Consider the following 25,414-nt stretch of genomic DNA (forward strand, 5'->3'; position numbering starts at 1 on the left):
ACTTGCTACTCGGGGGAGAAATCTCCTTCAAAACTTGCTACTCGGGTGAGAGATCTGCTTCACCATCGGCCAACTCACTGGCAGCTAAAATCACCCACGTTTCCGCGATGCTATTCGAGTTGAAAAAAAAAACTCGATCAGACTCGATTCTTAGTAAATTTACCCTCTAGAGGCAATAACAGATATTTCTTATTTTTATATAGAAAAAAGGGTTTTATATATACTGTGCAGTATATATAAAACCCTTTTCTATATATTAATTTTCATTAGGGAATAAGTTTGTGGTTTCCCTTGGATCTATACCTGTTGGTTGCTTAGTTAGTGATCCCCATTTTTTTAAATTATTACTATTATTATTATCTACATTTATTTATATAGTGCAAACATACTAAACAACAGTATTTCCAGACTTTTTAATCAACTTGTAATTATTTGAAAATAAAAAAAACACAACAAAAACATCTGTACAGTATCTTTAGCATCATGTTAATAGTGTTACAATATAACCATAATTATATATATTTTAGGGGGTTGTATGTGTATTTCTATGTGTCACCGGCTGTGTGATTAAAAATGTATATGTTATTTATTATTAAATAATTGTCTGACAGACAGCGCTTCTTGTTTCTTGTGTCTTTTTCAAGTCTATTGAATGGTACAGTTTCTCCGTCTGGTAGAGGCAGCCATCAGTCAGATATTAATTATCCCAGTGGTTGCTTCTGACTGTTTTGTTTTTTATATACACTGCAACTGAGTTTTCTGCTGTACTTCAGTCACCTGCCCCAGATTTATGGAAGCATTCCCTATTTAACAGGTAGGCCTATAGTCATTCCTGCCTGCAAAAGAATTTCAATTCTCCAGCTGGTCAAATGCGCGGGAGACTCATCATCACATTATACACCTTCCAGATGTTTTTTTTGTGAGGAAAAAATGTATTTCAATTGTGACCCATATAATGAAAGAAAATAAATATTAAAAATAACAGGAAACTTGAGGGTGTGGTACAAAATGCCGACATTCAGAATGTTGACATGGACTGGAGGTCGACACTTTAAATGTTGTCAATGACATAAGGTGGACATTGTGCACTGTGTTTTTCATTTCCACCAGGCACATTTCTCAGAATGTAGAGAAGTCTAGAAATATAGGTATAGGTATAATTTAATTCTATGAGGGTGTTTCCATATAATGGAGCGCAGACACCCACCTTGAAATTAGGACTCTCTGTGAACCTTAAAGAGACATGACTATCAACTATACTTTGATCCATCTTAATAGAACCCCAAAACACACAGACACGCCCGGTCCATTACCTTATATTTATATACTTTTTATATATCTTATATATATTTATATACTGATAAGAAAAAGTACTATATATATTAAAAAAAAATTTACCATGTGCATGCTGCTTTTTTGAAGGCATTTCCGGTTTATATTTTCGTTTTTTAACCTAATTTTACAATAAACGGACAATCCTGGGAACACCCCCCTCTATCCTTGACAAGGTGCCGATAGTGGCGCGAAACGCATTGGAACAGTGTGGAGTGAACGGAAGAAAGAGATCGAGAAGAAGCTAGCCGTGCTTGCTACACACAGTCCGGGCATCTGACATCATAGTTCAGCGCCGCCACAACACATCACCCAGCTGAGGGCGTTCTCTGTTCTGCAGAGGACTGCAGACTCAGAGGTAGGGAAAGATAGGGTTAGTAGCACTGAGAAGTACCAGTCCGCACTTTCAGACCATAGTGTGAATATATGCAAACGGACAACACCGCTCCTTTCAACCTTATCCCATCACATTTACCTAAAAGGGCTATAAACATTAGTTTACATTTGTATCAGTGGCGTAACTAGGGCAGGGCCGCCGGGGCTCGTACCTTGGGAGCCGTGGGACCGGCGCCACCACCGACCACGATAAAGGTCCGCCCTAGTCAGTCAATGTAATGCGGACCGCAGTGAGGGCCTGATTCTCTAAGGACCGTATTTGCAAAGCTGCACTTTAACATGAATGTTGGGGATTTATGGTGTACACACACATCCCCATTACTGTCTTACTATGTTGTACAACCATGTTCAGCAGTAGAATTTATGCAATGTTGGTGCTCAGATGTGTTTGAAAGCTACACTCATATTATAATATCATACATATATATTAGATATGTGTTTGTAATCATTGCTTTTTTTTATTATATATGTTGCACTGAATAATGACCATAGCCATTAACACCCAATAAACACTTGTGCACCTTTAATACTATACCTTTCATAAGGATATATACCCTAATGTGTCTGCTACACTATCATCTTAATCAAAGGGGTTATGAAAAATATCTGAACGTCATTATTACTAAACCATAATTGTTATGTGCAAACAACCAGACAGATATGATCAGAAAATAACATAATTTATAAATTTTTTGTTTTGGAGAGAAAATCATATAGCCACAAGCTGGCTCGCCCTAGGAGTAATTGCGCACATATGGCACACTTATGGTATCTCCAAGGTCGCCGATTTCCCACTGCATCCTTATAGGGTTTCGAAAAAAAGACCCATGATTTCATGGGTTATGCACAAGGGGGAGGGTTAGAGTTAGGTTGCAGGAGGGGATGGATAGAGTTAGGCTGTAGGGAGGGAGGGGTAGGGTTAGGCTGCAAGAGGAGAGGGTTAGGGTTACGCTGCGGGAATGTGGGTTAGGGGGAGGGTTAGAGTAAGGGTTATAATAGTTACAAAAATCTGTCGGATTTCTGACTGTCATGATGCCGCTGTCGGTATTCTGACAATCGGCATTGTCGAAGCCAGATAATTGGCTGAGGATTGGGTTAAAATTAAATCTGCGCAACGCCATTTTGCGAATGGCAATGAGACGCCATTTTGCGACTGGCCACCCAGCGCCATTTTAGTGAATCTCGCCCATTATAAGTACATACGGCGGTGCTATTATTTAGCGTTGTGCGATTCCCACGCAATAGAAAGAAGTTGAAAGTCCTCATCATATAAATACAGACAGTCACTAAAACATATAAAATGATTAACCCTGCAAAACATGTACCATGGTGTACTCCACAAACACGTAGTCGCACAACGCTAACTAGCGTCTTTTCCCAAAACCCCAATACTTACACACTGCACACTTATATAAAACGTTTCCTAGTATTAAAGTGTAATATTCAAGGTTTATTCAGTATTATTAATGTTGTGAAATAAATGTAATATCTAAGGTTTAGTACATGGTAAGCAGACCGTGTTTGGTGTTGTACTGTTCCACCGTATCTTTGCAGATTTCCGGTACCACCAGTGAGAAGATCGCAACAAGTGTCTGCAAACTATGGACTACAGAGAGTTAAACATTAAAATGTACTCTGTAATGTAACCAGCTTAGATTTAGTATGCAGCGGGAAAAAGGACACAAAGGGCTGTTGGAGGATGGTTTGTGTCCATTTGAATTGACGTATGAACTATACTGTAACAGAAGAACTAGGAAGAAGAACCAATGGAATCATGCCAAACTGTTCTATTGTATTGCCTATCCCTGTAAGAGTATATATGTGGGCTCTCTAAACTTGGTTGCCAGTCTTCTTGCCTTGCTGTTGATGGAGCTTTCTATATTGATGCCGGTATCTGGGTCCAGAGCGTGTGCGTATGTAACAACTGTACCTTGGGTCTGTATGCTTTATCTGCGCTAATTGTATTTAGATCACAGCGTGTAACCATCTGTTTTTATATTGAATAATAACTTTTTGTAGTTTGGAACCACACTCAAAGTCTGAAAGCGTTTATTTCTTGTGCGACTCATTACGCTAAATAGCGACAATTTTAGAAGGTATAGGTAGGTAGGAATCAATAGGTAGGAATCAATAGGTAGGAATCCATAGCATCCTGACCACCAGGATCCCGTACCCAACCCCATTCCGTCAATGAATAAATTTAGCTTATCTGTGTCAAGGGATCTAGAATTAATATCAGAGTCCAGAAGGAAATAAGTCCTCAGGAAACGATCTGTCGTTCCAATGCGTCGGAATCGACCAGATCGTGTAAAAAAATCGGTAAGTGTGTAGGCACCTTAATAATCCCATTTGAATGTATTTTATACAGCTTCGTAATTGGGGTAAGGTGCAATTAGGGAGATTGCTAGACTCTTCCGGGAGACAGGGAGATTTCTACTATTTCAGGAAGTCTCCCTGGCAATGAAGGAGAGTTGGCAAGTATGCTCTTATGTTATATATATGAGATAAATCGACTTGATAACGTTTTTAAGGCTCTCTCAGCTGAAGTCAGTGCTTTAGGCCATCTATAGTGTTAATTATTAATTCTGCATTACATTCACTATACAGTGTATAAGGACACCAATGTGTAGATATATATCCAGGGCCAGTGCTTGGCTCTATTTCTGCTCCTCAAGACTCCTGCACTTGCTCCGATGATCCACAGAGCAGTGGACTTGGAATGTAAAGTAGAGCCCACATCTGCATAAAAACATTTGGCTCAGACGGGCTGACATTACTGCCACATCTAACTGCTTACGGTAATTGCTGGCCCTCTATATGTCTGAAGTATTGCATACACTGCACTTTGAGGCAGACTGTAGCTTGTTAAGTGCTAATTGTGCCATATTCATAGGCTGGCCACAATCACTTTAAAATACAAAAAAACCTCTTGAAATCCTGTATTTGCCCCACATAGTTACACCTGCCTAAAGCTGGTGAAAAGTGTACTGCTCCTTTCATGAATTTTTCCGCTGGCTCGAGACCCAGTCCAACAGAGTGGCCGCACAGGGCGCCACCCCAGTGTGGACGAAGTGCGCCCGCCAGGACTCACACCTACAACACTGCATCGTAGCCTGGTCCAAGCAGTGCTGGGCTCTTTCAGGTGGCTCAGATGTGACCTAAGCCGGGCCATTACCCTACAGAGACAGCGGCAACATTATGTCATAGGTCACGTAGCCGCACTACGACTGTCTCGAACTGCATTGAGGACTCCAACTGCGGTGCTGAGAGGCTGGAGTCAGGGCCAGATAAAGCCTTCAGCCCAGGGCACTTGAGACAGGGTGGGGGCCCATCTTGTCAGTACCGTCCAACGGCTGTGCCCGCTTTTTGTGCACCTCCTCGCGTACACTCCTGCAGTGAGAGCAATCTCCAAAGCCTCCTCTCGGGCAGTGCGTGAACTGATTCTGCTCATCTCCAGCCTCCGCTGCCTCCTAGCAGCATGTTGCCACATTGCTGCTGGCAGAGCTGCTGCTCCTGGCTGTTCCCTGTGGAATGTGCTGTAATGAGCCGTGTTCTCTCAGCTGCTCAAAACATACTTCAGACACTGGGCTTCTTAAAAGACTGTGTCTCCGCAGGGTGGGCTGCTGGAACCTGCTGGTTAAAACTGCTGCCCTTCCTTGCTTTTTCAGTGTGTAAGCACGTTTCGTCCTCCTGGTACTGCTTCCTCAGAGTGTGAGCTTCTGGTGACAGATGGTAATTGATCCGTGTCACTGTGCAGCCTCTGCAGTCCAGCTCTTAACGATGCCACTATACTATACCATACCCTCCAACATGACCCACTCCATTAGGAACAAAACACTCTGCTCCTGGACTTCCCACCTAATGTATGATTGCAGCCACCTGTGTTGAACTAGGTAAGTGATGAGACAGGTATTTCACCACAGGTGACTGCAATCATAAATTAAGAGGGAAGTCCAGAAGCAGAGCATTTTGTACCTAATGGAACGGGTCATGTTGGAGAGTCTGCTATACTGCTTCCCCAGAGGATGCTGTGGGTGACAGTGGTGAAAGGTCCATGTTAACGTACAGTCTCTGCAACTCCCACAGACAGCACTGTAACCAGTGGATGATCAGGGCCAGAACTGGGTCAGAGCAGCTGAAGCCGGGAGGCCTCCTGAAAGAGAGGGGGGCCCAGAGGCACCTTCCCCCCCTCACCCCCTGTGTCTCCCCCTTAATCCAGCTCTGGCTGAGGTGCAAAGAAAATTAATCAAGGTGTTTTATTTTTTCCACTAAGGGGACCAATGAGTTTTTGTTTTTTCCTGTGAGGGCCAACGTATTTGTTTTTATTCCCGTTGGGACCAAAGTATAGTTTTCGTTCCTGTGGGAGCCAATATGTTTTTTTTTGTTCCTGTGGGGGCCAATGTGTGTGCTTATTTATTTGTTGTGGCCAATATATTTGTGCTCCTGTGGGGGCCAATGTGTAGGCATTCTGAGCGCTGGCATCCTGACCACCAGGATCTCAACTGTATCCCGCGTGAGCATGCCATTACTGTAGACAGCAGTTGTGAGAACCTTCCTCCCCACTGGCACTCTGCATCTCCTGTCATAAAACTTCTGCATGTTGGATTCATGCTGGTCTGCAAGTGTACATTTGTGCGACTTCACTTTCAAATCATGCGGAATGCGAAACCACATATATGCTACACTAACTGGCATAGTGCTCACTCAGGCACTTACAAGATGCTCTGGTTGCATTGCTAAAGCTGGGTACACACTGGAGTGATGTCGTATAGATTTGTGGTTTCTGGACGAATCGGAATGATATATCGGCCAGATAGTTCAGTGTGTACGCCCAATCTGCATGCTTCAGCGGACGTTAGCAATATCTTCCGGTCGGACCTGCTGCACAGCCAATTTGACGATATCACATGCGGCACCGTGCAAGTTAATGAAGGACGAAATGAGGGATCGTTACGTCCTTTATTACTTTGTTCTGATGTGTAACGCGAATACGATATGTCGGCTGCCATCTCATCCGGGTACACATCGCTCCAGTGTGTACACAGCTTGAGTCTTTCTAGCAGTATAATGCCCTGGTGTGTTGTTCCACTATAGTTAGGTGGCTTATGTTATACAGTGTTCGGTTTATTCTTTAAAGTTGCACCAATTTCATAAATGTACACATTGAGCAATACTATATCAGAGAAGAACAGCACAGTCACATGTCACATCTATGATTGTTTATGATGATTTATGATTTCAGTAGGTTATACGGATGGAACATACAGTACATACAATATATGAACCACAGAAATTGGTTTAAATTAAAATGCTCCCTTTTTACTGAATTTGTTATTGATGGATAAGTAATATGCTTAAAGAATCACCATTGGATAACTAGTTTCTTAATTGTTTCTTAAATGTAGGTCACTTCTAATTTCAATCAATGTCCCTAAAATACGTAGTCTTATTTGTTCTATTTCCAAGTCTACCTTAGTAAATACATTGGATAAAACAAAACTATAAACATTGGCTATAAAAATTATTAATTATATATACTAGAGATTGAAATCCAAACCTGCCCAAACATCAGGAATCCGAGTCAATCCGAGCTGCAGTTCGGGTCTTCCTGTCTGACTCGGATTCTACTTTGAGGCAAAACATCATCCAAGCGGCATCGGATTCTTGTGGGTTTTGGATTCTATATAAGGTGCCCCGGATGGGACTCTTTGCCATTTCGTTGTCAGGCAGGCTTCTTGTGCTGTGCTGTGCTGTGCTGTACTCTGCTGTATAGGCTGTGCTGTGTCCAGACTCACAAGTGGCTGTGCTGCTTAGTCAATGTGTATAGGGGGTGCACACTGCTGTATGCTGTGCTGTACTCAGCTGTATAGGCTGTGCTGTGTCCAGACTCACAAGTGGCTGTGCTGCTTAGTCAATGTGTATAGGGGGTGCACACTGCTGTATGCTGTGCTGTACTCTGCTGTATAGGCTGTGCTGTGTCCAGACTCACAAGTGGCTGTTTTGCTTAATCAATGTTTATAGGGTGTGCATGCTGCTGTATACTGTGCTGTACTCTGCTGTAGTGTAAATAGGCTGTGCTGTGTCCAGACTCAGAAGTGGCTGTGCTGCTCTTAGTCAATGCTGTGCTATACTCTGCTGTACATAGGCCATTCTATGTCCAGCAGTAAAGACATTCATGTGCATATATAAGCCCTGTGACTCCACACAGTTTGAATATAGCTGCAACATCAAAAAAAAAAATTAAATAATTGGATTATTTGTACTGTTTGGTGTGCTTTGTTCATATGCATATATAAGCCCTGTGGCTCCAGTCCAAGCAGAAAAAGAGCTGCTACATAAAAAAAATAAAATAATAATTATATTGTTTGGTGCACTTTACCGTAGTGCACTTTATTCACGTGCATACATAAGCCCCATGGCTCCACATAGTTTGAATACAGGTGTGACATACAAAATAAATTATATAATTGTATTGTTTGTACTTTTTATTGCGCTTTGTTCACATGCATATCTAAGGCAAGTCCTGTGACTCCAGTCCATGCAGGAATAGAGCTACGACATCAAAAAAAATAAATGCAATAATTGTATTGTTCTGTTTGGTGTGCTTTGTTGATGTGAATATATAAGGAAAGCACTGTGGCTCCAGCCAATGCAGGAATAGAGCTACGACATAAAAAATATTAATTGAATAATTGTACTGTTTGGTGCACTTTGTTCACGTGCATATATAAGCCATTAAGTGATCTGAAAATGGAAAAATGGATAACATTCAGTTTAGAAAAGAGCATCCAAATACTGTCACAGCAGCTGCTGCCACCAGTCATGACGTTAGTCCTTCAACGCCATCTACTAAAGCCGATGCTCAAGGGCATAGAGGGTCTAACTCAGGGTATCTAAAATAAAAATAAATATACAGTGCTAAAGAAAAAAACACATATAATAAAGGGAAACTGATACTATTGTACTCACAGAGAAGCAGCCATCCACCATTTCTGCTCCCTCTGCAAATGTGGGGGATGAGCAGCACATATATAGCTGATGATATAGAAATTGAGGATGGCACCAAGGAAGTGCAAGAGGATGGGGTGATATTTATGTAGCTGACGTCGGCGCTAATGACGATGATGAGGATGTTGTTTGTGTAAGTCAGGCACCAGTGGAAGCAGATCTTGGCCATGATGAGGAAGGCCATTGTCATGCCTGTGCATAGGACCAACAAATGCACCTCTTATGTGTGGAATTATTTTTACCCAAATCCTGTTAAATAATTGTAAAGCCACCTGTAATGTTTGTAAAACCACGGTAAGTAGAGGTAGAGATGTTAACCATCTAGGTACCTCCTCCCTGTTATGTCATTTGCAGCAAACTCCTGAAATTTTTTTTACAACATCAGAAACTTGTGCTAAAAAAATAACAACAAGCAGTACAGCATCAGCTAGCTCCCTTCTGTCAAGTTCAACTAGATTCCAGCACCTGCAAACTGTATTGCGAACACCTTCATCCTCAATATTTGTTAAGGTTAGGTGACTCCTATCCTAACTCGGATTCCTCAGAAGAATCCTTCAGCGCTAGGCCTGCTGCTGCTGCTGCTCTTGCTGGGGATAGATCTTCATTCCAGAAGGGAACCAAGACAACTAGTATTTTAAAAACAACTGACTGTGAAACAATTCATTGTAAGGAGAAACAAGTATGACAGCTCTCACCCAGTTGCACAGTGAATCACTGATGACATTACAACTATGCTAGTATTATATCTCAGTCCAATATCCGCCATTAATGCAGTGGGTTTTACACAGTAAATTGAGGTTCTGTGTCCCCGGTACCAAATTCCATCTCAGGTCCATTTTACCCAAAAAGCCATTCCTGTACCAGCATGTTAAAAGAAAACTAATTTTTGGCCTACAAAATGCCAGTATACCCACTGCCCACCTAACCACAGATATGTGGACAAGCGGTAGTGGGCAAACTAAAGATTACATGACTGTGACAGCACACTGGGTGGGTGATTTGTCTTTAGCAGCAGCAGTATCTAACAAACAACACCAGCTCATTCAGAGGCAGGCTACTCTGTGTATCACCGGCTCTACTAAGAGGCATACCGCTGACAACCTCTTACAAAAACTAAGGTTTGTCATAGCAAAATGGCTTATCCCACTTGTACTCTCCTCAGGATTTGGGACTTCTGACAACGCCACCAATATTGTGAGCGCATTACAGCTGGATGAATTCCCACACATCCCATGTTATGCTCACACAGTTAACTTGGTTGCACAGGTTTTTTTTTTAAATGACAGGGGCGTACAGGAGATGCTGTCTGTGGCCCGAAAAATTTTGGGACATTTTCGCTATTCAGGAGATTGCAGCAGCTGCAAGAACAGTAGAATTTGCCGTGCCATCAACTGAAACAAGAGGTGGTAACCAGGTTGAAGGCTTTTGGAAAATCAGCTCGATAAATTGAAGGAGGAGAATAAATAAAGCGATTCTGCCAGGTATGTCAGACTTGTAGATCAAGTCCTTTGTTCGCTTCGCCAGGATCCAAGGGTCACTAAAATCTTGAAATTGGATCATTACATTTTGGCAACTGTGCTTGATCCTAGGTTTACGTCGTATGTTGTGTCTTTCTTTTCAACTGATCCAGATCTTAAGAGATGCAAACAGCTTCTGGTAAGCAAGTTGGCAGCTCAAGTGGTACATGACACAACAACATCTCCTCCTTCAGTTTCTCCAGCAGCTGCCAGGAAAAAACTCAGCTTTCCCTAAAGAACCAGTGGTGATGCAGAGGAGTCATCTCGTCAGGTCTAACAGAAAATGAGTTACACCACTACCACAACTCCATTTGATATGGACACCATCCAAAGAAGAGTGGAAGATTATTTTCATGACACCATACACATAGGCATGTCACAGAGTCCTTTGACTACTGGAAAGACAAAAAAGGCAATTTGGAGGCCCTTGTACAGACTGACTTTGCATTACCTAATGTGCCCAGCCTCCAGTGCATGCTCAGAAAGAGTTTTCAGCACAGCCAGGAACCTTATCACTGATTGGCGTAGGAGGCTACTTCGTCAAAATGTGGAAAAGATGCTGTTTATCAAAATGAACTGGAAATTTCACAAGGAAGACCTTTAATGCCAATTATGTCAAAATAATACAGAGATACCTGTAATGGTGGATTCCAGCAGAGATGAATTAATTTTGTGTGAGATGATGTACACACTGATGGTGAGGAATCAGATGAGGAGAATGACCTCTTCCAGTTCCAACTGTAGAGAGGATTAGCAATACTGTTAGCTGCCTTATGCCCATTTTTAGCTTGTTTTGTGGGGGCCCAAACAAACCAATCACTTAAGCCACAAGTGGCAGTCTCTGCACTAAAGTGATTGGTTTGTTAAACTGTGCATGTCCTGTTTAATATATACAAACAGAAGGGTGGGTGGAAGGGCCCAAAGACAATTCTATCTTGCACCTCTTTTCTTTGCATTATAGGAAGTTTGGGGCACTATGGTGGTGCGGGCCGCCCCGAGTGTCACCCTCCAAGGGGGTGACACCAAAATGCTGGCTCCTCAGTGACTGGGAGCTTGGTGCTGCACTGTAAAATTAGTGTGCACAGTGCAGCTCCTGATCACTGAGGAGGAGCCGGCAGTGTGGGGAGAGTCTCTGGGCCTGATTCAGCATGGATCGCTATTCTGCTTATACGCACACAACGCAGTTGCTACTCCCAGCGGTGATATATAAATGTTAGCTTTCGCATTGCGATCGCAGCCTGACATAAGGACGCCCACTTCCCCTTACTCACATACAAAATAGCTAAACAATCGGTAACATCTGACTCATACGCACAGTTAAGGCAGGTCAGACTTCACCCAGAAATTGCTTCAGCGTAAGCTATGAGGCATCAGGTTGCATATGGTATCGCTGTGGATAATTTATGCACGCCCATGCACCGCCTGCGTTCGCCTGACCACGCCCCGTCAGCACCCACAAACACTTCCTGTCAATCGCCTCTGCGATCGCAGTCCTGATCGCAGTGGCTAATTCGCGCAAGTGCACTGTGATGCATACACAGAATGCAACAATCGGCCAATTGCGTGCATATAAGCAACTGCGTTCCTTGCTGAATCAGGCCTTCTGTGGGCAGCCAGGCATCTCCGAGAGTGCTGGGCATACCCCCAGAGTGATGATATGGGGTGTATGCAGTAAGGTCACACCCCTTCCTCATGAGGCTACGCTTCTTTTTGGGCGTGTGCATCACTGCCTCCTCTGTTTTTTGTTACCTATTGCTGCTCTTTAAATGAGAGTGCTTATGTTTCTATAGGGTGTAATATAATGCTTATTATATGATAATGGAGGATTTATAGAGGAGGAAAGTAAAATTGGTAGTTGCTAGTCAGGACTGCTTACTTGTCGAAGGAGAATGATTAGGTAATCAACACAGAAGGTAGACTCGCTGCACCTCCGAAATGTATGTATATGGTAACAAATATATCGGAAAATACTGTTGTGGTGAAATCTTTGATTTCAAGTCATCAAAAATTATCAAACAAGATACAAAAAACAATCCCAAAGGCATTCTAATTTGAGAACTTAAAAGATAAAATATCTATGGTTATAGATGTGAAACAGCTGATAGTATAATAGTAGAAGAGAAGATGGAACCAATTAGCAGTCAACTGGAATAATATAAGGTTTTAAAAATTTATAAATGGGAATAAATATAAAATCACAATTTTCTCCGTATCTAAAAGTAGAATTGTTGCCTTTCGGCTCCATATGTGTTCACCATTTAATATACCTACATAGATATCTGTAGATATTGACCTTGTATCTCTAAGAGTGTATGTTTGAATACCTATATCATATTTGGCAAGCCAGAGGCTCAATAACATATGTTCTTATTGATGGATTTCTACCTTTTTACTGTCTTTGTCTCCAGAAGAATCATCTCGGATTTGATAATGTTGAAGTTTTACAAATTCTTTCAGGTCATATGTATCTCCTTTCCGTTTACACAATACCAGTGCCCGGTCCAGAAGGAAGGCGTACCTGGGAGCACACAAAATACAGAATTGAGAACGTTTCAGTGCTTTGTAATTGGGAAGAAAAGGAAAGGTCTGAGCTGGAATTCAGGCAGGGGAGATAAGTTGATCTACGTGACCATTACATACTAAATAGATAATCAGACAATTCTGACTTTGGCAGACATGTATATAAAGGGATATTTTATAAGAACTACAGATGTGTAGTAATTGTACTTGATGGGATGTAGTTGACATCCCGCAACCCATATTTCATATATTATCCAGAAATTAAACATCAAGAATAAAATGACTGCGCTTTAGCTGGGTACGCACTGATAGACATATCCGATCTGCTGTGCAGCACAGCAGATGGCTGATATATCTGAAAGAGATATCGGCCATCTTCTGGTGTGTATGGACGACCCACAGATCGCCGTACACAAGCTGTGGGACCCGACGATGATTGACAGCTCAACTGGGCGGGCATATAAATTGCTTGCCCATTTGAGCTGTCAAGCCTGGCACATCAGGCAGATGAATTGGTAAGTGTGTATACACTTACCAATTGTCAGATAGGTCGGCAGGTCGATCTAGTGTGTACCCAGCTTTAGTTTTGTTCATTTTTCATGTAAACAATGTAAGTACACATCAATATCACTTCATTAACCTGATCAGTGTTTTATATATTTGTAATAATAGGTATGAATAATACATAGGTAACAAGATTTCAGAACACCAGAAATGTTGGAAGACAGGCCTCTTGTTGATTAGAGAGGGGATAGGTTTCTTGTTACAGAGAGGCCAAAGCAATTGCAATTACAAATTACTGATAAAGATGTGTGTGCTGTAGGCTGGTTGCTCATTATATGACATTGTGGGCATCTTGATTTAGCTGCAACATTTAACAACTAGTGTGAACTGTGAAGTGAACATGACCGTTATTTATTTACCTGTCCAGCTTGGATTTCTTTTCTGCTACAACCAACTTCAACTCACCATCAGTTTTTGGCCTCCCATATTGAGCAAGAGATTCAGACTAAGGGAAAAGACACAGACAATGGGGGAGATATATGAAATCTTCATGAGAGATAAAGTGAAGAAGTTGCACATAGCTCATAGCTTCTAGCTTCCATTTTTCAAGCACAACCTGTAAAATGACAGAAGCTGATAGGTTGATACTTTATTTCTCTCTAAGATTTTATAAATCTCCCCCAATATCAGAGAAATTAGAATACCATTGTAAGCACATGATACAAATACTAGTGACAGTAGATAAGAGGGTGTTCAGTCCCAGTGAGTAGGGGCTGGCTGGGCCCAGGAAGCAGGGTGCCAGGTGCCCCTTCAGTGCCTTGGGTCAACTCGGTGCTGTAAAACTTATCAGCAGCCGCTGGGGTGAAGACAGCTGAGCTTTTAGTCGGCTCTCTTCAGTGAGTAATCTGATTTCTTTCTGTCTGTGTATCTCATGCTGCGAGGAAGGGACAGTCTGCAAACTAGCAGCCAGTTTGCAAGTACACTGTTGAATACATTTGTACCAAAGTTGCCGACTTTCTGGCTGTACCCTCCGAGGCAAAGGGGGCAGTGTGGGGGCCCTGACCTGACTTTACAATGACAAGATTACTGGCATTATAAAGCGGGTGCATGCCTATGATGACACAATTCAGCACGAATCAAGTCCAGGCTGCCCATTTTTTGGGGAAATTGGTCGGCACTGGACAATCATGGCAGGGGACACTACAGCATTTGAGAGACTTGAATGCTTTTTCGGTGTAGCCGGGAGCAGCACCCCATTCCGGGAATGTAGGCAAGTATGACATGAAAAGCATAGTTGTAAGTAGTTTGTAGACTGTCCCTTTTTCCCAGCACGAGTGAAACCTTGCAGACAGGGAAAATGCAGCCAGAAAGGTTATTATGGTTGTAATGAGCAGTGGTGAATGGGGGGCAGGATTGGACTCTGTAACACAAGTTAGTGTGTTAGGAGTGACGGGGGCTGAAGTGACAGTGGGGCACTAGAATAATACAGTAGAAGCTGGAGTAAAATGGGGTGGAGCTGGTGTTACACAGGGGAGGGGTTGGAATGACACATGGGGGGCTGGGGTCAGAAAGACATGTGGTGAGGGATGAAGCCTGCTGTAGAAATACAAGGGGAGTGGGGGGTGGAAGGAGTCTGCTAAAGAGCCACAATGGGGATGAGGCTGCTATTGTTACACAGGGAGAGTGATGAGGCTGATGGAGATAGACAGAGAGGATGAAGAGCCACAGGAGGAACGAGGCAGCTGGAGACACGAATGAGGCAGGGTGAGGTTACTTAAGAGAAACCAGGGGAGGATGTGGCTGAAAAGACACAGGGGGCTGGAGGTAGAGTGACATGGCATAGGACGCTGGAGGATTCACAGGGAGTAGGAGGCTGGTGTGACACGGGGCACAAGACGAGTAACACAAAATGCATGTGGCTGGAAAGACACAAGGCAGGTGGTGACAGAGGGCACACGGCTGGAGTGACATGGGGTAGGAGGCTGGAGTGACACAGGGAGCATGTGGCTGGAAAGACACAGGGGGCAGAAGGTCACACAAGTGGCATGAGACTGGAAGTAATACAAGGGTAAGAGGAAACACAGGAGGCAGGTAGTAACACAGGGGGTATGAGTCTGGTGGAACCCCTGTTGAAAACAAACCACTAGGCCCGCCAAGAGCTGTGCTGGGCCTTGGTAAAAGGGGTGTGTGGCCTAATCGCAGAAGGCAGAACCACGCCCCCTTAGGTAGAAAAAAATGTAAAACAAAAGTTTTGCAGCACCAGGAAGCGGCGGCACTGCGCGCTGGCGAGAGGGGCGCAGTGGGCTCCCTCAGCCTGGCACATAGCTAATGGGGGGGTGCGATAAGCTTGATTGCTCACCCCACAGGCATAGGAGACTGCTGTGGCTGCCGCGAGCAGTGTCCCAGTGCAGCCCAGCACACAGCAGCGTGTGCTGGGCTGCTGTGATGTAGGAGGGGGGGCGGTGCCAGACTGGGCCCCTGACGGGCCCCTCCAGTTAGCCCCGACCCGGTAATTAGTACCCGCTCTCCCCCCTCTCTGCACCCCTGCAAACCACCATAGAGGTAAGGTGTATTTTTATTTCGTACAAACACAAATAAACTATATAGATTTTTTTTAAGGGGGGGTTTCAAAGGGACTTTTTTAACCTGGGCTCTACTAGAACCAGCCCTGTACAGAGGGGACTGATGGTCTCTGCATTATATGGTGGTCACTGCAATGCTCTCTGTATTATATAGCAGTCACTGATGGTCTCTGCATTATGTAGCTGTCACTGCGATGTTCCCTGCATTATATGGTGGTCACTGCGACCTTCTTTGCATTATTTGTCAGTCACTGCGATGCTCTCTGCATTATATGGCAGTCCATGCATGCGCTCAGCATTATGTGGCAGTCACTGTGATGCTCTCTTTATTATCTGGTGGTCAATGCAATGCTCTCTGTATAATATGGTGGTCACTGTAATACTCTCTGCATTATATGGCAGTCATTGTGACACTCTCTGTATAATATGGCTGGCAATGCGATGTTCTCTGCATTATCTGGTGTTCGCTGTGACACTCACTGCATTCTATGGCAGGCACTGCAATGTTCTCTTCATTATATGGTGGTCAGTGATAGCCTATATATTATCTTAGCCATTGAGTCTGATCGGTGGTGGCCATTTTCCCGGTGACTCGCGCATGAGCAATACTGCTGTCCCCGGGAAAATGGCACCCTTGCCATTTTCCCGGGGACAGCAGTACTACTAATGCGTTCATGGGAAACCCGCGCATGCACAGTAGATTCTAGCAATAAGGCAGAATCTACTGCACCACCAGGGAGAGGAGGGGGTCCACGCTGAGTCTGCACATGGGCCCCCTCCTCTCGTAAAACGCCCCTGGACACAAATACTTGTCTATGTAGAGCTGCATGTATTGTAAGATATGAGTGACTCAACATACTATGTTAAATGCATCCGCTGCATGAAGATGTTAACAAAAAAAAAAATTATTATTATTTATTCATTTTAAATTCTAGCATGGTCCATGCCGATGATAATTAACTTACGCCTCGGCATTTTTCCTGAGCATGCAGTATATTTTTTTGAAAAAAAATAAAAAATCACACTTAATTCCAACTATACCTGTGCCCTCATATACTGTATGCAGCTAATGAGGTAAATGTAATAACACTTACATAAACATATTTTGTCTTTTATGCTGACCATACAACCAGCATAAGATAAGATTCATCTTTCGATTTCCCTTGAACTCCCCGGCAGCTCCCTGGCAGACCCGAACGTACTTTGGACACACGATGTACATACGATCTCACGTTATGTTCGATCGTGTGCCTGCTGAAAAACTGATTCTTCAAAATGTCAATGAAATGACAACGATTGGACGCACGATGCATCGCATGATGAAAACCACGGCGCGATCAGCATACGAATACGACGGTTCATATGGGCTGCACATCTGATCAAACGATACATTTTAGGAGCTGCGGGAGCGCGCCTCGGATCATATCCTACTTAAAAAATACTGTACATGATTTCTACACTATTCATCTTACGATGTGTCGAAAATCGGGCAATCAGCCCGAAATCGTGCTAGTGTATGGCCAGCATAACTGTTCTCAGATATCCTTACAGGAAAACTCAGTGCTGATCTCTATGTGGCACCCTGGCTATCTGTTATGAATTGTAAAGCTTCCCATTCCATACCTGTCTCTCTTCATCACCACAAAGTCATACACATTTCCCTCATAGCCCAATAAGCAGTCATTATATCTAAACAGACATACCAGATTTTCAATAGATAGCTGAAAGCTGGTGATTTGCTTTAGTGTTTCATTATCCCTCTTCACTTCATTAACACACTGGGCCAAATCCTAGGAAGAAACAGCATATACAATTTGAACCATATTGTATTCATAACTGTTACCCCTCACTCCCCTTTTTGAACAGGACGTGGGAAATAAATAGAAGTAGCCAAAAAAATAAAGCTGGTTATACAGAAATAAATGGTTACAATATATTTATCTGACAGTCAGGAATATAAACCAGACACTAAGGTAAATAACATAATGAGTTATCCCAGGGCTTACTGACAATACTCCTGACCAAGGCTGGAAGAACATGATAAGCCAGATAAGTGTGACGGGGGGCTATTCTACCTTACAAGTCCTCCGAGAGATCAGAGTGGTGGCATTTGGGCAAGCGTGAGGATATTAAGAGGTGGTGGGTATGCATGCCCAGTGGCAACTCAGCTGAAAAGGATTCATGCCAATTGTACCTGAGCCTGGGCAGGGTTGTGCCGTGACCCCAGCACCGGCCATGCTGTTGACTATAAAGACAACTTGTCCTACTCAAGGCCTGATCTAATGTTATATAAGTTCCAGGAGATGATCGTGACCCACTTGCATAGGGGGACAGTTGTTATCATTTGTTGGTTTATAGATTTGGTTTAGTCATTTTGTATGATTTCTAAGCTATCTTCAGGTCGGACAATTAATAGTATACGAAGCAGGACAAGAAGGAGCAGGACATTTATGTTGCAAATGGAATACCTTTTATAGTTGTGTATATCTCATAACAAAATGCTGTAGATACGGTGCTGATATTAATACATCCTTATGTATGCTCATATGGGTGCTGAAGTGCAGTCACACAGCGATGTATATGTACAAAGCATATGCATCCTTTTATATGCCATATATTACATAGGTTCTGTGTAAAGACAGCATTTAAACATGTCCTCAACCTCAACATATGATTTGCGGTATGACCCTTACAGAACAGAGGCCCTGATTCAGACTCGCGCTCGCTCTGAATCAGGGCCGGGCTATTTTTTTTTTTTAGAACGGCCTCCTGGCCGCTCGCATAGCTATAGCGAGCGGCCAGGAAGATGGTCGCGATGGTCAAGACCATCGCGACCATCGGGCTTGCGACGAGACCCTTGTGGTAGGGTCTCGTTGCCGCGAGCCCCAGAGAGATTTCAGTGGGGCCGACCCCGTTCACATGGGAACGCCTCCGTTTGGGCAGCCACTCCCCCAGCCCGCCCACCAAAGGGGGCGTGCTGTCAATCAACATCGATAGCACGCCCCCTTTGGTACGAGACCCAGAGCAACGGATTGCCCGTCGCTATCCGGGTCTCGCGCATGCGCACGACGGAGCTGGCTCCGTCGTGCGCATGCGCTCTGGGCCACCATCGACCCGGTTGCGAGTGCTCATCGCTTGCAACCGGGTCTGAATCAGGTCTTAAGCCTGTTGGACAACATACAAAGAGAGACATTCTTCATCTCACCCTCATTGCATCTAATGCCAGCTTCAGGTTGTCTTTCTCTGTGGGCTCTGCTGTGTGTTTTACCAGCTCCTACAAGGAAAATGCAGAGAGCCATGAGAACCAGCCAGTTATATAATGCTGTGGGTATAGTTTGAGCAGATAATGTACCTGCAACAATAGATGATATTTCAAAACTCGCTGCATTGGCACCATCAGCAGATCTCGCAGGGAGAAGCGTCCATTATTGGCTCTCTGGGAGCATTCCTGCAAAAAAAGTTATAGAATTTGTTAATTATTACAAATACTGTAGTACTAACCAAGACACAAAGGACAGGTGAGTACTATAGTGCAGTGCTTCACACAAAATGATTACCAGACTGGCCATAATGATAGTGTTTTGGAACTTTGGGGGAGATGTATCAAACCTTGGTGACAGATAAAGTTGAGACAGCTAAAGCACCAACCAATCAGCTTCTAACTGTCATTTTACGGGCTGTGTTTGAAAAATGGCAGTTAGAAGTCGATTGGTTGGTACTTTATTTCTCTCCAAGGTTTGATACATCTCCCCCTTTATCTCATATAGAAGTGCATTTTAAAAGTGTACATGTAGAGAAAACGTGTAGGGATTGGACTTTGTTTGAAATTTATCTGGGACTTTTCTACTGTAAGTACATATAGTTACAAACAATAATAAGAGACCTGTCATACACCAGGATGAGCCTTTTCTATTTTTTTTTTTTAGTGGGGGGTCGTTGTCCTGCTGCAGAATAAATATGATTTAGATTTCTCTTCTGTTCATTCACTTTGCATTTTGTAAAATCGATAAAAAATTAACTATTAACACTTGTATTTTTGAAAGCATTCTTAATTTGTAGCATTTTGTACACACCTGCCTAAAACTTTTGCACAGTATTGTGTGTGTGTGTGTGTATGTATATATATGAAATCGAGGCAAAATGTCATCATCCCGCCTTCCGGGTCTCGCGGGTTTTGGATCCTATATAAGGTACCCGCGTCGGCGCCATTTTCTCACTCGGCTGTGGACAGTGAAGAGGGAGGGTGGGAGTTAGGGCTGGCCTGGCTGTGTAGTGTAGTGTAGTGCAGTGTAGTGTTGTGCTGTGCTGTGCTGCTGTTGCCCATAGGGGCTGGCTGGACTGTGTTGTGCAGTCAGTTGTCCATAGGGGCTGTGTCCACTCCAAAGTCCTGTGCAGTGTCCCAGTCCTAAAGGGGTGCTGTAGTGTTGTCCAGGGGGTGCTCTGTCCATCAGGGGTGCTCCCCCCAAGTGCAAAAAAAAATAATATTTTTTCTGTGTTTGTGAATTGTGTGCACTGTGGCTGCACGTGCATCAACAAAGGAGCAGCACCAAGCGTGCGCCTGTGTCCCATAAGTAAAAGGCCGGCTGGCTTGTCCGTTAAAGGGTGCTGTAACCCCCAAAGGGCACTCCAAACAAAATAAAAAAATATATTTTTTTGTGTTTGTGAATTGTGTGCGCAGTAGCCGCACGTGCATCAACAAAGTAGTGCCAAGCATGCGCCTGTGTCCCATAAATAAAGGGCCGGCTGGATTGACCGCTAAAGGGTGCTGTAACCACCAAAGGGCACTCCAAACAAAATAAAAAATATATTTTTTTGTGTTTGTGAATTGTGTGCGCAGTAGCCGCACGTGCATCAACAAAGTAGTGCCAAGCGTGCGCCTGTGTCCCATAAATAAAGGGCCGGCTGGATTGACCGCTAAAGGGTGCTGTAACCCCAAAAGGGCACTCCAAACAAAATAAAAAAATATTTTTTTTTGTGTTTGTGAAGTGTGTGCGCAGTAGCCGCACGTGAATCAACAAAGTAGTGCCAAGCGTGCGCCTGTGTCCCATAAGTAAAGGGCCGGCTGGCTCATTTCTTAAAGGGTGGTGTAACCCACAAAGTGCACTACTCTCCAGCAAAAATAAAAAAATATTTTCTGTGTTTGTGTGCGCCTTAGCCGCACGTATATATCAATATAACATAAATGGAGGACCAAACTTTCTCCGATATAAATAAAATAGGGAAAGATCAAGAACCACTTCCTCCTAGTGCTGTTGCTGCTGCTGGGAGTTGTTCATCATCCCAGAGAGGAAGTAGGAACACCACTACTTTTACTAAACAATTGACCCTCGAACAGTCTCTAGCGAGGAGGATGAAGTACGACAGCAGTCATCCTGAAGCAAAACGTATAACTGAGGCCTTGACTGCTATGTTGGTGTTAGACGTGCGTCCAGTATCCGCCATTAGTGCAGTGGGATTTAGACAATTGATGGAGGTAGTGTGTCCCCGATTCCAAATCCCGTCTAGTTTCCACCTGCATCCTCAAAGCAGCAGCGACAAGCATGCGTCTGTCTGTTAAAGGGTGGTGTAACCCTCAAAGTGCGCTCCACAAACAATAAAAAAATTCTTCTTTTTTTTTCTGCATTTGTGAAATGTGTGGGCTGTAGCCGCACCTGCATCCTCAAAGCAGCAGCGACAAGCGTGAGTCTGTCTGTTAAAGGGTGGTGTAACCCTCAAATTGCGCTCCACAAACAATAAAAAAAATCCTTTTTTTTCTGTCTTTGTGAATTGTGTGGGCTGTAGCCGCACTTGCATCCTCAAAGCAGCAGCGACAAGCGTGCGTCTGTCTGTTAAAGGGTGGTGTAACCCACAAAGTGCTCCAAAAAATAAAAAACTATTTTTTTTATGTGTTTGTGACTTGTGTGCGATGTAGCCGCACGTGCATCAACACAGTAGCAGCGCCAAGCGTGCGCCTGTGTCATAAGTCAAGGGCCGGTTTGGACATCTGGTCCGGACTGAAGGACGTGCCAACAATTTCTGACAAGTCTACTGTCACTGCATATGATACTGTCCTCAAAGCAGCAGCGACAAGCGTGCGTCTGTCTGTTAAAGGGTGGTGTAACCCTCAAAGTGCGCTCAACAAACAATAAGAAAATTCTTCTTTTTTTCTGTCTTTGTAAATTGTGTGGGCTGTAGCCGCACCTGCATCCTCAAAGCAGCAGCGACAAGCGTGCATCTGTCTGTTAAAGGGTGGTTTAACCCTCAAAGTGCGCTCCACAAACAATAAAAAAATTCTTCTTTTTTTTTCTGTCTTTGTCAATTGTGTGGGCTGTAGCTGCACCTGCATCCTCAAAGCAGCAGCGACAAGCGTGCGTCTGTCTGTTAAAGGGTGGTGTAACCCCCAAAGTGCGCTCCAACCAAAATAAAATAATCTTCTTTTTTTCTGTGTTTGTGTGTGAAATGTATGCACAGTAGCCGCACCTGCATCCTCAAAGCAGCAGCGACAAGCGTGCGTCTGTCTGTTAAAGGGTGGTGTAACCCTCAAAGTGCGCACCACAAAAAATAAAAACTTCTTTTTTTTCCTGTCCTTGTGAATTGTGTGGGCTGTAGCCACACCTGCATCCTCAAAGCAGCAGCGACAAGCGTGCGTCTGTCTGTTAAAGGATTACATCGGTGACAGCATCCAAGTAGGCATGTCAGACAGTCCGTACATGTACTGGCAGGAAAAAGAAGCAATTTGGAGGTCCCTGTACAAACTGGCTCTATTTTACCTGAGTTGCCACCCCTCCAGTGTGCACTCCGAAAGAGTGTTTAGTGCAGCCGGGAACCTTGTCAGCAAAAGGCGTAGGAGGTTGCTTCCACAAAATGTGGAGAAGATGATATTCATAAAAATGAATTATCAACTCTTCCAGGGAGAACAGCCTCCAGAACGTACAGGGGGACCTGTGGTGGTGGATTCCAGTGGGGACGAATTAATACTCTGTGAGGATGAGGATGTACACAACACTGAAGAGGGTGAGGAATCGGTGAATGAGGAGGATGAGGACGACATCTTGCCTCCGTAGAGCCAGTTTGTGCAGGGCCAGATTAATTGCCAGCTTGTTTTGTGGGGGCCCAAACGAACCAATCATTTCAGCCACAGTCGTGTGGCAGACCCTGGCGCTGAAATGATTGGTTTGCTAAAGTGTGCATGTCCTGTTTATACAACATAAGGGTGGGTGGGAGGGCCCAAGGACAATTCCATCTTGCACCCACGTGTTTGTGCCGCCCACTCGTGTCGCTTAGCATAGTCATCCATCTACCTCGGTGCAACCTTTTGGACATAAAAACACTATTGTGAGGTGTTCAGAATAGACTGGAAATGAGTGGAAATTAAGGTTTTTGAGGTTAATAATAGCATAGGAGCAGAAAAATCAACACATTCTGTGATTTTAGCTGTTTTTAAAAAAAATACAGATCCAAAATACAAAACCCAGAACCCAAAACACGGAAGGGTGGTTTTGGCAAAACCAATCCAGATCCAAAACACGAAGAAAGATCCAGATCCAAAACCAAAACACAAAACACGAAAAGTGGCCGGTGCACACCCCTAATATATATACATATATACACACAGTGCCTTGCAAAAGTATTCACCCCCTTGGCTTTTTACCTTTTTTGTTACATTACAACCTGTAATTTATTTATTTTTTTAATCTGAATTTTAGGTGATGGATCTGCATAAAATAGTTTAATTAGGTGAAGTGAAATGAGAAAAATATACTGTATATAAAAAAAGAATCTTTATAAATAAAATTCAGAAAATTGGCATGTACATATGTAATCACCCCCTTTGCTCTGAAGCCCCTCAAAATTTCTGGTGCAACCAATTACCTTCAGAAATCACATAATTAGTGAAATGAAGTCCACCTGTGTCACATGATCTGTCAGTATAAACAAACCTTTTCTGAAAGGCTCCAGAGGCTGCAACACCACTAAGCAAGAGGCATCACACCATGCAGACCAGGAGATCTCCAAACAAGTCAGGGACAAAGTTGTTGAGAAGTACAATTCTGGGTTGGGTTATTAAAAAATATCCAAATCTTTGATGATCCCCCGGAGCACCATCAAATCCATCATTATCAAATGGAAAGAACATGATACCACAACAAATCTTCCAAGAGAGGGCTGTCCACCAAAACTCACAGACCGGGCAAGGAGGGCATTAATCAGAGAGGCAGCACAGAGACCAAAGGTAACCCTGAAGGAGCTGCAGAGTTCCACAGCAGAGACTGGTGTATCTGTGCATGTGACCACAATAAGCCGTACACTCCATAAAGCTGGGAAAGAAAAAAGTCAGAAAAGCCAGAGTGGCCAGAAAAGCCACAAAAAGAATTTGAGTTTGCCAAAAGGCATGTGGGCGACTCCCCAAATGTATGGAGGAAGGTGCTCTGGTCAGATGAGACTAAAATTGAACTTGTCAGCCACCAAGGAAAACGCTATGTCTGGCGCAAACCCAACACATCCCATCACCCCAAGAACACCATCCCCACAGTGAAACATGGTGGTGGCAGCATCATGCTGTGGGGACGTTTTTCAGCAACAGGAACTGGGAAACTGGTTTGAGTCGAGGGAAAGATGGATGGTGCTAAATACAGGGATATTCTTGAGCAAAACCTGTTTCAGTCTGCCTGTGATTTGAGACTGGGTCGGAGGTTCACCTTCCAGCAGGACAATGACCCGATGCATACTGCTAAAGCAACACTTGAGTGGTCTAAGGGGAAACATTTAAATGTGTTGGAATGGCCTAGTCAAAGCCCAGATCTCAATCCAATTGAGAATCTGTGGTCAGACTTGAAGATTGCTGTTCACAAGCGGAAACCATCCAACATGAAGGAGCTGGAGCAGTTTTGCCTTGAGAAATGTGAAAAAATCCCAGGGGCAAGATGTGACAAGCCCATAGAGACTTATCCAAAGAGACTTGCAGCTGTAATTGCCGCAAATGGTGTCTCGGCAAAGTACTGACTTTAGGGGGGTGAATAGTTATGCACGCTGAAGTTTTCTGTTATGTTGTTAAAATGTCAACAGGGTTAAAAGGATGACAGTCAAATGGTTGACACAAAAAAAGGTCGACATGTTTTTTCATGATGGTTTGTGTTAGGCTAAAATAACAACCTTTTTTTAGTGTGTCTGAATGTCACCCTTTTAACCCTGTCGGCCTTCTGGTGTCGACCTATTGACTGCTTACTTCTTAATGCAGACCTAACAATCAACATCTGTTATGGTCTGGGGCTATTTTACTGGATCCTGAATCATTGACTTGCATAGGCGACTGGCATCCTGAACCAACAGGGCAAACACTGCATTTTGTAACACCATGTAATAAACTTTGGTACACCCCTATCTTGCTGTAGGATGTCCCTGTTTTTCAGTATTGACTAGGTGGTCTACATGATTCTTCTAGATGGCAAATGCAAATCATAACTTCTGTTCTTATTTTCTGGACTCCATAAATTAATATGGAGGGGATTTAAACTACTAAAAGTATGCTATAATTAAATTTGGTACATTTGTCATAGAGGTATTTCAGTGCACCAA

General features: G+C 43.6%; 1 protein-coding gene across 1 annotated transcript in view; it reads right to left on the minus strand.

Moving 5' to 3' along the window:
- VAV1 (vav guanine nucleotide exchange factor 1) overlaps nt 1–25,414 on the minus strand; it is a 166,544-nt gene that overhangs the window by 48,603 nt on the left and 92,527 nt on the right. Inside the window, exons 10-14 of the mRNA XM_088451200.1 lie at nt 19,212–19,307; nt 19,065–19,133; nt 17,563–17,649; nt 13,697–13,782; nt 12,639–12,771 (exon numbers count right to left, since the gene is read on the minus strand). Coding sequence (XP_088307326.1) covers nt 12,639–12,771; nt 13,697–13,782; nt 17,563–17,649; nt 19,065–19,133; nt 19,212–19,307 — 471 coding nt within the window. The remainder of the gene's footprint in view (nt 1–12,638; nt 12,772–13,696; nt 13,783–17,562; nt 17,650–19,064; nt 19,134–19,211; nt 19,308–25,414) is intronic.

Source organism: Taudactylus pleione, unplaced genomic scaffold, assembly GCF_031769625.1.
Source record: "Taudactylus pleione unplaced genomic scaffold, aTauple2 ptg000541l, whole genome shotgun sequence".
Lineage (NCBI taxonomy): Eukaryota > Metazoa > Chordata > Amphibia > Anura > Myobatrachidae > Taudactylus > Taudactylus pleione.